Raw genomic sequence first — 15,770 nt, 5'->3', positions numbered from 1 at the left:
TAATTTATTGCATAATAACGGCGGCCATTGTTACATTTTACAATGAGGTATTTATAAAAAATCGTCTCCTCAATTCATGTTGAGAGAGAGATATCTTGATGCAATAAAATGCTTTTAAAACATTTAAAACAAATTAAATATATACAAACTGATAATCTAACTGGTGCTTAGAGGGACTCCATTCATATTTTATTCATTAATTGGATGCATAAGCCCTTTACATGTCAAAAACAATGAAAGCATGAGAGAGAAAGTAGGAGGAAGCCGTCAGTCGAAGTAGAAGTGCATGGAGACACCAAAAATAGAAGTTGCCCCTTCACTAGGCATGTGTCGAAGTTAAACTTGCCATCAGAATGTGCTCCCAATGCACGGAAAGTGCTATTTTTGGAACTAGCAGTCAACTGTCAGTGCACCTCTGAATTGCGAAGCTATGGAGCTAAAAAATGCGGAGCTACGAAGCTCAAAAATGTGGACCTGTGTACTTGCGAAGCTATGGAGCTACGGATCTCGAAAGCTCAATTCGCCAAAAAATCAAAGTTCTCAATTTTGAAAACGGTTTCTAAGTTTTGCTCAAATGAAGTTTTAGATCATTTTTTGTATACATTCTTTGCCCTTTTTTGATGATTTACACCCTCTTTATAACCAATCACTTTCATAAACTTGCACTCCTGCTTCTTCAATCTAAAATCCCAAGGCACTTGTGTTGAATCTTGTCATTAATAGTTGCATAAGATGAGGAACCTGTTCTGCTTCATGTGTCCAACCTCTATATCTTCGACCTATGTCTTCTCTACAACTACCCTATCCTTCCCGGAGAAAAACCAAGTGATCCAGATGATCAAATGTTTGAAACTTTTTTCATATTTTTTCGCTAATTTTTCTAGGCGTTTTTAAATGGGTGCACACTGAAGGCTCACTATTTTATGGATTGAACTTAGATCTTTAGTTCTTTCCAACGGTGTAAGTGGTTCTGAATTTCGAAGCCCGAGTCAAAAGTTATGACCCCGACAAGTTGACGATGCCATTTTTATCTACAAAAAGAAGCAAACATTAGTCCATAGAGTCGACAATGCATAATTAAGACAAACACCTCTAAAAGATAAATTTTGGACCTTCTATTTCATTTATTTGGGTGCACACACTAAGGGGGCACGCGCCACACCATTCATGAGGCGTGTGGCGCAGCGCGCCTCCATTGGGGGGGGGGGGGGGGGGGGGCGCAGCGCTGTCATGGAGGGCTCGCGCGTGGTGCGCCTCCATGAGGGGTGCACACAATGCGCCTCCTTGAGGGGCTGGCGCGCGGCGCCCCTATGAGAGGCACGCGCAACGCCGCCATGGAGGGGGCTTGCGCGCGCACCTCCATTTTATAAGGTGCGGTGCCTCCATGAGAATTTTTTTTTTTTTTTAAACTTTTTTCTTTTTTATTTTTTTTTTTTTTTTCCACTTTTTGACTTTTTTATTCTAAAATTCTAACTTCTAACCAAATTTTCTTCTCCTGACTCCCGAACTACGAGTCCAGGGGTCAAAAAAAGTAGGGGGTCCCATTCCTAGTGAGGAATGGGGCGTGTGTTGTGGACACCACAACAATTACTAGATAATTAAATAAGTTATCATGCATTCATTCCTATGCTCATATGGTTTTGATGATGAATTTTGGGGCAGATATAATGATATGAGTATCAAGATAATAGACATCAATTTATGCAAAGACATAATTTTGTTAAATCAATCAATGTTCCTAGCAAATTGATATTCTAATTGTTTTGATGAATGATTATGGTTGAGTCAACCTTACTACAACATATACATTTTAGGCTAAGGTTAGTATAAAGATTTGAGCAGTGAATTATGATATGTTGTACACATTATCCACGTTTTGGAGTTGTCTAAAATAAATTTTGAGATCAGGTAACAGAGATCAATTTTGTGATTCATTTGAGAAGCGACATGGAGAGCAAACTTGGTGATGTGTTGTTGACATATTTATGTGAAAAGGAAGATTTATATGGTTAAGTTGTTCAAATTGGAATTACAAGGACTTGTTAAAGCATAAGGCGATGCTACAATTTAGTTCTTTTATTTATTGTTGTCCAACTTAGGGTTGTATCTCTTTCTTTGTAATTGGTCGAGTTGTAGCTCACTCATTTTGTGTTCGAACAATGTGCTCTTGGTTGTAAGCTTGAATGGTTATGTACTCACACCTTTTGTACTAAAACCTTTAACAAGGTTAATTACTTCTACAAAGTAATATATGCAAGTTTCATCCCCATCGTGGTTTTCCCGTTAACTAGGTTTCCACACTAAAATCATGATGTCATTAAATCTTGGATGTTTACTTCGTGGTTTGACAATTTATTTCTTATTGCTAGTATTTTATGGTTATGCAATCTGTTTTAAGCATTTGAAAAGTTCAAAACACTGACTTACTAGCTGCCCACATGCCTCCCCTAGCCCTCTCCCTTTCCCCCACCCCCCTAGTGTTCCTCAATCCTAACATAATTATTCTTAGTGGATTGTGCACAATACTGAAAATCCTCCACCTTTTCCCCTAGCACACTTGTATGTGCCCAATCATTTGGATTTATAGACATTGTGGAACGTGTTTTTTAATTAGTGCATGCTAATCAATCAGCTTTTTTATGCAAGACTTTCATATGCTCTCAACTTTTAAATTTACAACGTTTAATATGCATAAATGAATTAGTAGAAATGTGTCCATTAAAGTTATAAAGAAATATATAGCTTAGCTTTATAATTATATCCATTAGTCCTATTGCAACTACGGCTACAACGGTGAGTCAAATTCCATAGCTTGGCTCTTTAAAAGGAAGCGACATTTTTATTCATTGTAATAAATTTACAACATTTCTATGCATAATATGAATTAGTAGAAATGTGCCCATTAAAGTCATATAGAAAAATATAGCTTAGCTTTATAATTATATCCACTAGTCTTATTGCAACTACAGCTACAACGGTGAGTTGAATTCCATAGCTTGGCTCTTTAAAAGGAAGCAACATTTTTAATAATTGCAAATATGTTATATTCTTTCAATGTTTTTTCCTCAAATAGGAGGAACCACTAATGATCAAAATTTTATGTTTTCTATGTTTGCCCATGCTTTTAAAGTAGTTATAAACCATTCATATAAATTATAAACCCACTTTACATGTGCTTATCATAATCTACAAATACAAGTTGTGTCACTGTACTTTAAATACCCCAGTTTTAAGCAGTAGTGCAGAAGGCTATTAGACAGGGCCATTCATTATAGAATTCTCAAACATTTTCTTTTCACTATGGTGGATTGTTAGCTTTTATTTATCTACTGCAAAGAAGGCTTTTGATATTATATATTTCATATAGTATCCTCCTGAAATGGTAATTGCTCAACCCAGCCCAGATTAAGTTTTTGAAACATTTAGGAAGAGTCTCAGAAATTTAATCTGTTCTATTTCTGAGTGATTCGACAATTTCATTTTGGCAATGATTTTTTTTTCACATTTTCTTTCCATTTTTTATGGATTTTAACATGATTTTAATGCATTTTGAATGCAACGAAATCATTCAAATTAGTTAAATGATGAGTCAATGATTTATTTTTTGTTTTTGCTAGTCAGGATTTTTTCAGAGAAAATGTTTGCTGGTTCGAGGATTCACGATTAATCAGGTTTTTTTTTTGGCACAATATTACTTCTCTGGCCCACCCCTTAAGAATAGCCCTCTAAAAGATAAGCTTGTGTTACATATATATAATTATTTTTCTGTACAATTAACTTAAAAGGGTGAAAAGAACAAATTTGAGAATGACAATAATGGTAAACAAAAAAATCAGGAATGATTTCACAAGTAAAATTACAAAAGGCTTGTGATACATATATATGATTGTTTTTCTGTACAATAAATTTTAGAAGAGTGAATAGAACAGATTTCAGAAATAACTACAAAATTGAACAAAATAATTTAGGAATGTTTAAACTACAGAATGACAGGCCCCTTTCATCAAATTCCAATGGCATCTAGAAGCCTAGTGTGCTCTCTAACAGAAACCAAAGAATTAGCAACAATGGTACCACTTGCTGCTACTGCAGGAACCCCAATGCCTGGAAATGTTGAATCACCACAACAGTAAAGCTGTGGAATAGGTGTCCCTGGCCCAGGGAATGATTCTTGACCTGCACGAATTGCAGGCCCATATGTACCCCTATTTCTACGAAGAAAACGGGAGTGTGTCAATGGTGTGCCAACCAACTTGACCTCACATTTATCTCGAGAAAACCCTGGTCCTAACGCTCGTTCAACAGCTTTCCACATTACCTGCATTGCATTTTACAAGAATATTCACAAAGAAGTATACAAACACCTTGAACTTTCAGTGCAATTTGCATACTGTGTGATTTTGTCACAACACTTGACATGTAATATTTCAGGATATAAGTCTTGAAAGACCAAAAATATAATCTCAAACCATAAAACAGTATTCAATTGCAATGAAACTAGATAAGAATATTTATAACTTGTTTCGGTGGCACTTGTAATACAGAAATAATATTAAGCTAGACCTTTGTGTGAATCAAGATGTTAGCTGACATGTAATGCCAAAGACAGTCGATAGCCTTTTGCATGAAAATTGTTTAGGACACAAAATCTGAGAATTCTGTCAATTTGTCAGGCACTACTTGTATTCTGGAAAACACACGCATGCAGATCCTGATCTCAATCAACACATTTAGTTTCCAACAACATCCAAAAGGCTTTCTGCAAGAAATCCTTAGGAAATATTCCAACCACTTTACTTCTGCCAATTCGAAAGGCACCAGTTGTAGTGAAGAATAACCAAAAATAAGTAGATCATAGTACAGTTCTCTAAAAAGCAGATCCTGATCTCAATCAATGCATTTGGTCTTCAACATCAACTAGATGGCCACTTCCTTCTATAAGATCATTGGGACATTTCCAAAGCACCTTCACTTCACCAATTCATAAGGCACTACTTATATGTCATGTTTCCGTTTCAGAATCAAAAGAATTAATAATATTTTAAGTTGGGTCCAATAAGTTTAAATTCTGAAAAAGATAACTAAATATTGTTATAAGTCCTATGTAATTTTAAATTAGTGTTTTGAACACTTGTTTCAGAATGTGCATTTGGATGTAATCTTAAAAGTACTTTTATATACTTGGAAGGAAAAATAAATTAAATCAAAACCAAAATCAAATAGAGGGCCCAATGTAGGTGGCTATAAAAGGGAGGTCAAGACTCACATTAAAGTATCCGACTTTATCATTTCATTACTCCTTCCTTATTGGAGATTGAAGCATTTAAGGATATAAACTAAAACCCCATAGTGTTGAAGATGTAAAAAATAAAAACCCTCTTGGTTTTCCATAACAAGATTAGGGGACGAAAGCTTGTTAAAAAGTAAAGTCCACACATACAAAGCCGGTTAGAAAGTAAAGTCCACACATACAACTGAGAGGGATACTTAAATCCAACTTATTATATCCAACTTCAATAATCAAAACAATGAAGCATAACAAGAGATAAACCGTGCACAATGACATTGTTGACTAGGGAAACCTTTGATCAGAGGGAAAACCCCAATGGGGATGGCACCCACAAGATAGTGTACTAATATATAAGTTCTTTGTGAAAGGATGTGACCCCATTAGGAGCCAAATACAATGCAATCAGTACAACACTCCCTGTTAAAGGGCAGATCCCTCTTAGGAGACCTTGAACCATTGTTAAAAGGTTCTAACCCTATTAACGGTTAATAGGAAGACACCCAGACCCTATGTCCAAATTGCTTCAGCGACAATGAAGAGTAAGCCTCTAGTATATTGAACTGACCAATATTGCAACTCAATTGCCAATACAATTTCTTTGAAGCTCAATACAATGACCAAACCTATTCTACTTTGATTATCAAGCAATCAAGCTCACATCCTTTGACCACATACACAAAACATTGTACATGTGATATCTTCTAACCAAGGAAGATATCTTTCCTTTATACCCTGTCCAAATAACTAATTAGGTCGGCTTGTTAAAGCTTCCTCGGTGTATAATTAATTACTTAGGATCCCAATAAGGCATACACACCTTCTTAAGCATCATTACAAATATTATAATAAGGTTTCCATACATTACAATACAATTAACACAATCTTCAATAAGAATCAACATGTTATACCAACACAGTGAATTGCCAATAAAACATATTGCACGTTTCACTTCCGCAACCTCTCCAAAATGATCCCTAAGACTTGCTAACATAAATGTAGCTTTGTTAACATGCCTATAACCACAATCCAAGCTCGTTAAGCTTAACTCCATCTCGTTGATAAGATATAGCTAATTTCCCAACATCTGTCTCTGACAATATTTCCTACGAATTTGTCTCCTACCAATCTTCGCCAAATGAATTGTATGTCAGTCAATACTAAACAAAAACATAAGAAAACATAAATGTAGCATTTAGACTCATCAGTGAACATAATCCTAAGCTCGCATAGCTTAACACATTATGTGCCAACTTTGTTGTCCAATAAACTCTTTGATGTAAAAAATCTTTGTCTAACATGAATTCACAAACATATGTTGTCATCAATGACAAAATCTGTCATCAATACAACACAAGCATATTCAAGTACCAACCAGACCTGTATTCCTAGCAATCTCCCCCTTTGTTATTGATGGCAACATATAATGAAAAACCATCAATCCAAAACAATTTTCTAAATATCCTCAACATTTATAGCTTCCCTAACAATCTCTCATCGTAATACAATTTTCTCAATATCCCCAATATATACAGTATTTAAAACCCCCCTTTGTCATCAATAGACTCTTCTTAAGGTTTCCACTGTTTTCTCCCCCTTTGAGATCAATGGAAAAGGTGTCAAAATGTCAAATATCAATCTGAAGTGCTACCCCTTTGATGAACATCCTCATCAAAGTACCTACATTGGATCAAGCCAATCTCCAACCAAATGCCAACAAACGTTGTTATGTCAAAAAAACAATAATAAGAACTTTGAATAGTTCTACCCAACGTGACCACTCCCACTGATGAGTAGTACCAACCATCGCATCTAGGTGTAAGAATGGTGTTCTAATTGTATTGGATTGATGCAGTGCTACATCATTTACTCTATATCAGGTGGGGACATTACCCAAAGCATGTCTTTGAGATACTCAAAAGTGTCCTTAGCCAATGATTTAGTGGATATATCAAGTATTCAGTCCTTAGTACCTACATATTTCAGTCTTCTTTCTCTCTCTGTGACTTTTTCTCACAGAAAATGTATTTTATAGCAATGTGTTTAGTCTTTGAATGTGAAACTAGATGCTTTGGCATACTTACTATATTTGTGTTATCACAATGCATAATTGTAAGTTCTAAATATTCAACATCAATGTCCTTCAAAATTTGTTTCATCCACATGATCTGATTACAATAATTTCTACTGCAACATATTCTACCTCTGTTGTGGATTGTGAAATACAATCTTGTTTCTTGATTAGCCAAGAAACTAATCTTCCACCAAGAAAGAATGCACCACCACTTGTGCTTTTTCTATCATCAACATTACCTGCGCAATCATCACCAGTATATGAACACAATGTGAAATCATTAGATCTATCATACCACAAGCTGGCATTTAATGTTCCCTTCAAAAATCTAAATTTTCTTTTTACTGCTACAAGATGTGTCTCTTTAGGATCTGCTTGAAATCTCGCAACTATTATAACTGTATTTTCTATATCAGGCCTTGTATGTGTCAAATATTGCAACCCTCCAATCATAGATCTGCATCTAGTTTGCATAGCACTAGGAGACTCATCTTTGTTTGACAATTTGCATCCAATCACCATAGGTGTTCCAAAAGGTTTATAATTTTCCAAACCAAATCTTGATAATAAATCCTTAAGATTGTCTGGTATATAAAAATGTCATCTCTATGTTGTCCATTTGAGATCTCATAAAATATTTCACTTCTCCAATCATACACATCTCAAATTCATTTTTCATTTCACTAGAAAACTTCTCACTAGCTTTGTCAATGCCTCCAAAAATAATGTCATCAACAAATACAACAATAAGCAACAAACCATCTAAATTTGTCCTTAAGTACATATTATTGTCTGCATTTCCTTTCTTGAAACCCAAACTCAGTAAATGTTTATCTAACCTTGTATACTAGGCTCTAGGTGCTTGCTTTAGCCCATATAATGCTTTCTTCAGTTTGTACACCATGTCTTTGTCTTCAATTAGTGGAAAATCATCAAGTTGCTCAATATATCCCTCTTCCTCAAGTTTTCCATTCAAGAAAACAAACTTCGCGTCCATCTATTATACCGAAATTCTTGTTAGATGCATATGCCAAAAAACATTCTAATAGCTTCTAATCTTGCAACAAGGGAAAAAGTTTCTGCAAAACCTATACCTTTTTGTTGTGAATATCCTTTGCATACTAATCTTATAAGGGCAAAAGTTTCTGCAAAACCTATACCTTTTTGTTGTGAATATCCTTTGCATACTAATCTTATTTTGTTTCTTACACCGTTTCCTTGTTTATTCATCTTGTTCCTAAATACCCATTTTGTACCATTGATATTCTTAGCTTTAGGTCTGGGAACCAATTCCCATGTCTTATTCTTCTCTATCTAATCAAGTTCCTCTTTCATTGCACTTACCCAAAATTAATCTTTGCATGCCTCATCAGTAGTTTTAGGTCCAACTTGTGAAATCAAACAAATTTAATCCCTTACCTTACCTCTTGCCATCACTCATTTGCTTTCATTACCAATGATCTAATCTTCAAGATGATTCCTTGCAACATATTTTGGTGTCCTTTGCTCTTCTCTAGGTTCATGTTCTTCATCAATTTGTACATGTATTTTATTATCCAATCCAAAGAATTGTTCATGTTTTGTATTCTGATTAAACACTAGTCTGACTTGTACTAGCCTGTTTTGAATTGTCATTTGAATCATAATCAAGTATCCTTGCTTGCACCTCAAATCTTTCATCAACTCTTAAATTTGCACTTTGAACAATATTCCTTAATCTCTTATTGTAACATCTCCATGTCGCGCTTTTAGCAGAATAGCCAAGAAAGATACCTTCATCACTCCTAGGGTCAAACTTCCCTATGTCATATTCTCTCTCAATGTAACACTTACATCCAAAAAAATTGAAGTATTTTACAGTAGGTGGATGACCAAACCATAACTCATAAGGTGTCTTACCATTTCCTTGTCTGATATGAACTTTGTTCATAGTGTATATTGCAGTAGCAACCGCTTCTCTCCAACAGACGTGTTACATTGCCTACTAGCAACATCATTCTAGCTGCTTCGCTCATTGTTCTATTCCTTCTTTCTACTATTTCATTCTATTGTTGTAATATCCCCGTCATTAAATAAAACTAAAACAATAGCTTTTGTTTGGGGTCCTGATTAATTTATGTATATCTCGGGCCCATCTTTAGTTTTTCATAGGCATAGGTGTTTGTCCTAGCATGTGTCAACACGGTGTTTCTCCCTTGGGAGTTTTCCTCTAACAGGGTATATATGTTTGTCAGGTTAGTTGTTGTAGGTGGGCGATTTAGATTATTTTATTAACTGCAAAATCCTGTTGAAGTTTTGTGTTGTTCGCCATTTTGGAAATGGAAGATCTTCCCTATTTGGTTATTCTAATTTCAGTGGGATTCAACCCTCACCCTATTTTGTTTTCTATATTACTTTGCTCGGATCTAGCAAATCAGAGCACCATCTTTGTCTGCTAATATAAGTTTGGGGATACATTGCCTAAATCTATGATTGGTCTCTATTGTTGGTATATTTTTGTGTGTTTGGTGAATATCCTATTGACATGATTTGGCACTGAGATTCGACATCACACATTTCATTATTCAGTCCTTGGCGTAAGTATATCTTCCCCCTATCTAGCTGCTATTCATGCGGCTTACAAGTTATCTCTGTACACTTGTTTATTCTCCATTCGGCCATCGTCATCCTCCCCTCGGTATGTCACCCTGCCCCTTTGTACAAGAACATTATAGTGTTATGAGAGCCAATGATTCTACCAACCTGTGGAAGTGAACGCAAGTTTATACCCGAAGGAGAAGGGAAGATCACTTTGTTGGTAAAATGGGGGACCCATAGCATCCTATGACAAAACTCATGAATCTATTAAGAGAGCTCAACAAAAACCATATGTAGATCAACAAAACCCAAAGGCTTATGCAGGAAACATTACAAACATTAGTCGAGGGAAAGGCAATGGGAGAATAAAATGGGCAGAGTGACAGAGCGACAACTCTATTACAAGGAAAAACCCTCAATCCTCACATTCTCGAGCTTCAATACCAATCTTCCTTCCAAAGATGGAAGCACCATGCAAAGAAAGCCAGCCCACTTTCTAGGAAATGAAAGAACAACTTCAAGAAGATTAGAGGAACGCGAATATAGAAGGTGATATATCCTACAAAGACTATTGATCTAAGAATGAGATATTCAAGCGAGGGAAATCATGGTTATTTTAACGATGATCTCCAGAGAAAGAACGGAAAGTAAACTTATCACCATTTGATGGATCTGGAGCCATCACTGTAGAGGTATGGATTCTAAAGGCAAACACCTATTTTTAGCTCAACCTGATGCCTGAAGAGGAAGCAATCAAGTTCGCAACACTCTATTTGGAAGGAGTGGCATAGGAATGGTGGCACCATGGATTGGTCACTCTCAGCCACGACTAAGTGACCTCTTACGCTGAGTTCACTGAGAAACTCATCGACCATTTCAATGGGAAGGATCTTGAACTAAACTTCAAAGATCTGGCGCAACTAAGATAAATAGGTACTGTAGACAATTACATCATAGAGTTCCAAAGGCTATTAGTACTAGTCATGGACATTTCTGGGAGACATCAGATAATGTTATTCATGGATGGGCTGAGGGAACCGTTGAGGGGTTAGATCAAAGGGTTCAACCTGCGCACACTCAATGAAGCTATTAAGAAGGTGTGTGACATGGTCGTATCTTTCTTTAAAACCCACATAGCTACTCCAACACCTCCCCCGCAAAAAGACAAAGACAAGGAGCCAATTCAAAAAAGGCCTCCATGGGATGAAGTCTCTCAACAAGAGCTCCGAAGGAGAAAGCCTTGTTTCACTTGCAAGGAGCCATGGGGACCAAGTCACTACTATCTTGGGAAGGGGAAGATTCATTACATTAAGGTGTTTTCCAATGATGAGGAAGGTCAAGTATCTAGAATAACAAGTGAAGAAATTAACTACGTAGAGAGAATTAATGCACTCATACGAAATGGGGTTCCATTTCTACCCTAACTACAATGGCTGGAAGAAGTATCTTCAAGGTTTGTGACACACTTCACAAAGAACGAGTCACAATCATGATCGATAGTGGCACCACACTCAATTTCATCAATTCATCATTGGTCGCTAGTTAGGCCTTGCATGCAAAAGAGCATGGAGGATTTGGGGTTAAGGTTGCCGAAGAGACCTTGTTACCTTGCACTCACATGATTGCAAAACTCAGCATTACCATGGGAAACTATACCTTGACAGATGATTTCTTTGTCATACATCTAGTTGACACTGATACCATATTGAGCATCCACTACATATAGACCCTTGATCAGTATACCCAAAGCTTCAAGAGGATAAGCTTTTCGTTCGAGACAGATTGGAAGAAGGTGTTGCTAAGAGGAATATCAAATAAAGGACCAAGGGAAGTCACAATCAAGAGGATGGGGGTGATTTTTAAACAAAATATGATCACTAAATCTAACTTCGACAATGTGGAAGCAAGTAAAAACATGACAGTCAACATTGTACCCCATTCTTTGAATGATTGGTGAGCTCATCTATTGGTGAAGTACTTCAAAAACACTTTTGCATGTCAATTGATGGATGGCTATACACAGGATGATGGTACAAGGTGATTGATGCTATCATATCATTTACTATGGTGATATGATCTACTTGGTGCTTGATTCCAAATTTAAAAAGTTGATCACAGGAGGTCTCCTAGAATAGGATTTGTAAATACTTGAGGGCAAGCAATTTTTGGGATGTGAGGATTGTAACATTCCCGTCTTTAAACAAAAATAAACTTATAACTTTTTTTTGGGGTCTCGATTGATTTATGTATATCTCCGACCCATCTTTAGTTTTTTGTAGGCATAGGTGTTTGTCGTGTTATGTGTCGACACATTGTTTCTCCGTGAGGAGTTCTCCTCTAACGGGGTATACATGTCTGCCAAGTTAGTTGTTGTAGGTGTGCGATTTGGATTATTTTATTGTATTGTGAATTCTTATTGGAGTTTTGTATTGTTTTCCATTTTGGAAGTGGAAGATCTTCCCTATTTGGCTATTCTAGTTTCAATGGGATTCAACCCTCACCCTATTCTGTTTTTTGTATTATTTTGCTCAGATCTAGCGAATCGGAGCACCATCTTCCTCTGCTAATATAAGTTCGGTCATACACAGAATATATCTATGATTGGTCCCTCTTGCTGGCATATTTATGTAGGTTCAGTGAACATCCTATTTACATGATTTGGCATTGAGATTCGACATCACACATTTCATTATTTAGTCCTTGGTGCAAGTATATCTTGTCCCCGTCTAGCTGCTATTCATACGGCTTGCAAGCTATCTTCGTACACTCGTTTCTTCTCCATCCGACCCTCACCATACTCCCCTTGGAACACCATCCTAGACCTCCAAACAAAAGCATTATAGTTGTGGAGTCTTAGGAATTGAAACATACCTACGAATTCCATTGTCTTCACAAAAAGTGTTAAACTGATTTGATATAAATTCTCCTCTATCAGATATTAAACATTTGGTTCTCATACCAAATTCATTCTCAACTTTAGCCTTGAATATCTTAAACTTGTCAAAAGCTTTTGATTTCTCTCTTAAAAATGCAACCCACATCATTCCTGTATAATTATCAATGAAAAGAATGAAGTGTCATTCACCATAGAAAGTTCTTGTCTTTGTAGGACCGCACAAATCTGTATGAACAATCTCCAACTTCTCTAAAGTAGTGAATATCTTGCTAGGAAATGAGTTTTTCTATCTAGCCATCACACATTCCATGTACATCATGTTAGAAGGTTTCACAATCTTTTGTAGATCTCATATAGCATTAGAGTTACTCAACTTCACAATATTCTCAAAAAGTATATAACAAAATCTTCTATACCATAACCAATTGTCATTCACTTTTGCAGATAAGAAACTTATCTTGGTAGGATTCGGCTGAAAAAAATACCTCTTGTTCTTGTACCTGTACCAATCAGTTTCCCATACTTGTCCTTGATTGTACATGTCTTCTCAATGAATTGCAGATGACGGCCCTTATCAACAAGTTGTCCAACACTCAACAAGTTATGTTTTATATCATCAACAAAAAATACATCCTCAGTGTTACTTTTACCATCAAGTTTAATAGATCATTTTCCCTTAATAGGACAGGCATTGTTACCAACTTTGACTACACCACCATCATAACTATTAAACTCGACAAATTTGTCTCTGTCACCTGTTGTGTGATGTGAGCATCCACTAACATGTGATTCAAGTATTTTTTCTTCTCTAACTAGACAATCTTCCTTAATAGCAACAAGTTCTATCTCATCTTAGTCATCATTGTCTAAGAAGTTAATTTCCTTAAATTCAGTTTCATCATCACTTACATACAAACAATTCTTTAGAATCTTTGACTTGTAAGGCTTTCTAAGCTTAACTTTGGAATCTCTCTTTGGACATCTAAAAGAAAAGTGACCAAATTCCTTCCAATGCTAACAAACAAAAGCTTTAATACCTTGGGTCCTCTCTTTGCAATTAATGAAACAAGCTCATTAATTTTCCTTTCTTATTCTTGAAGTTCTTCCCAAACTCTAGCATAGCCTCCGCTAGTACTTGCACTTTTTAATAGTACCGTTTTATCATTATGCACACTAGCATAATCTTTCTAACCTAATCCAAATTTCATGAGCAAGATCAAGACACTTTACATCAACAAATTTTAATTCTGAAAGTACAGTGATTCATGCTTCTCTTGCATACGTATTGCACAAAAAGATCTTTTCATCATCTGTACATGAAGGCAGATCACTTTCCTTATTCACAACAACTTGCGTCTTTGTAATCAACCACTAATCAATCCCCATGCAGATCAAATGAGTTTGCATCTTATCTTTCCAATTGTCATCGTTCTCTCCATCAAATTTTGAACTCTCCTTCCTGAATGCCATAGATTTCCTCACATTGCTAAGCTCTCAAAGAGGACGTGATGCTCTGATACCAATTGTTACAAAGTAAAGTCCACTCACACAACTGAGAGGTGGGGAAGGGTGAAACAGTTGTTACCAATTATACTTAAATCTAACTTCAATAATCAAAATAATGAATCATAACAAGAGATAAATCATGCAGAATGACACAATGAATTGTTGACTGGGGAAACCCTTGATCAGAGGAAAACCCCACTAATATACAAGTACCTTATGAAAGGATGTGACCCATTAGGAGCCAAATACAATGCAATCAGTACAGCAGTCCCTGTTAAAGGATAGATCCCTGTTAGGAGACCTTGAACCCTTGTTAGAAGGTTCTAACTCTATTAAAGGTTGATAGAAAGACAACCAGACCCACTGTCCAAATTGTTTCAGTAACAATGAAGAGTAAGCCTTTAGGATAACAAATCCAATATACTTAGCTGACCAATACTGCTACTCAATTGCCAATACAGTTCATTTGAAGCTCAATACCATGTACCAAACCAATCTCTGCTCTCCTCGGATTATCCAGCAATCAAACTCACATCCTTTGACCACATACACAAAACATAGTAGATGTAATATCTTCTAACCAAGAGAAATATTATTCTTTTATACCCTTTCCAAATAACTAATTAGGTCAGCATGTTAAACCTTCAGCAATGTACAATTAACTACTTAGGATCTCACTAAGTCATACATGCCTTCTTAAGCATCATTACAAATATTACAATAAGGTTTCCATACAATACAATTAACACAATCTTCAATAAGGATCGACACATTATACCAACACAGTCAACAGCCTGTAAAACATATCACACGCTTCACTTCAATGACCTATCCAAAATGATCTCTAAGACTTTCTAACACGAACGTAGCTTTATGAACATGCTTGCAACCACGATCCAAGCTTGCTTAGCTTAATTCCATCTCGCTGGTAAGATACAACCAATTTCCTAGCATCTATCTCTGACTATATTTCCTGCACATTTGTCTGCTACCAACCTTCACCAAATTAATTGTAACTCGGTCAATACTTAACAAAAACATAAGCGAACATAGATGTAGCATTTAGACTCATCCGTGAACTTAATCCTAAGCTTTCATAGCTTAATTTGTTGTGTCAACTTCTCTGCTCCAATAAACCTTTGAGATGTATAGAATATGTGTCTAACATGAACTCACAAACATATGTTGTCATCACTAACAAAACTTCTCATCAATACAACACATAACTAGTAAATCCAAGTGCCAACCAGACCTATATTCCTAACAAAACCCTCATATCCTTTGACGCGTTTCTACTCAAGGATTACATTTGAGTCTGTTGATTGTGGTTGTTGAATTCATATTAGCATGCAAATTATACCACATTATCAAATCAACAGTTTTAGCTAATTACATGTTACCCCACTAGGTCACTGGAGCAATTTATTGAT

The 15,770-nt window shown here is 36.0% G+C and overlaps 1 protein-coding gene across 1 annotated transcript in view; it reads right to left on the bottom strand.

Annotated features, from left to right (window-relative positions):
* Positions 1–3,856: 3,856 nt before the first annotated feature.
* LOC149568847 (FAD/NAD(P)-binding oxidoreductase family protein) overlaps positions 3,857–15,770 on the bottom strand; it is a 239,680-nt gene continuing 227,766 nt past the window's right edge. The window contains exon 9 of the mRNA XM_089821724.1: positions 3,857–4,318. Coding sequence (XP_089677850.1) covers positions 4,004–4,318 — 315 coding nt within the window. The 3' untranslated portion in view covers positions 3,857–4,003. The remainder of the gene's footprint in view (positions 4,319–15,770) is intronic.

This window comes from Cupressus sempervirens, chromosome 3 (genome assembly GCF_028749045.1).
Source record: "Cupressus sempervirens isolate cs-2001-9-10 chromosome 3, ASM2874904v1, whole genome shotgun sequence".
Classification (NCBI taxonomy): Eukaryota; Viridiplantae; Streptophyta; class Pinopsida; order Cupressales; family Cupressaceae; genus Cupressus; species Cupressus sempervirens.
The sequence above is the reverse complement of the archived record's forward strand: the minus strand, read 5'-3'. Positions and strand labels throughout refer to the sequence as shown.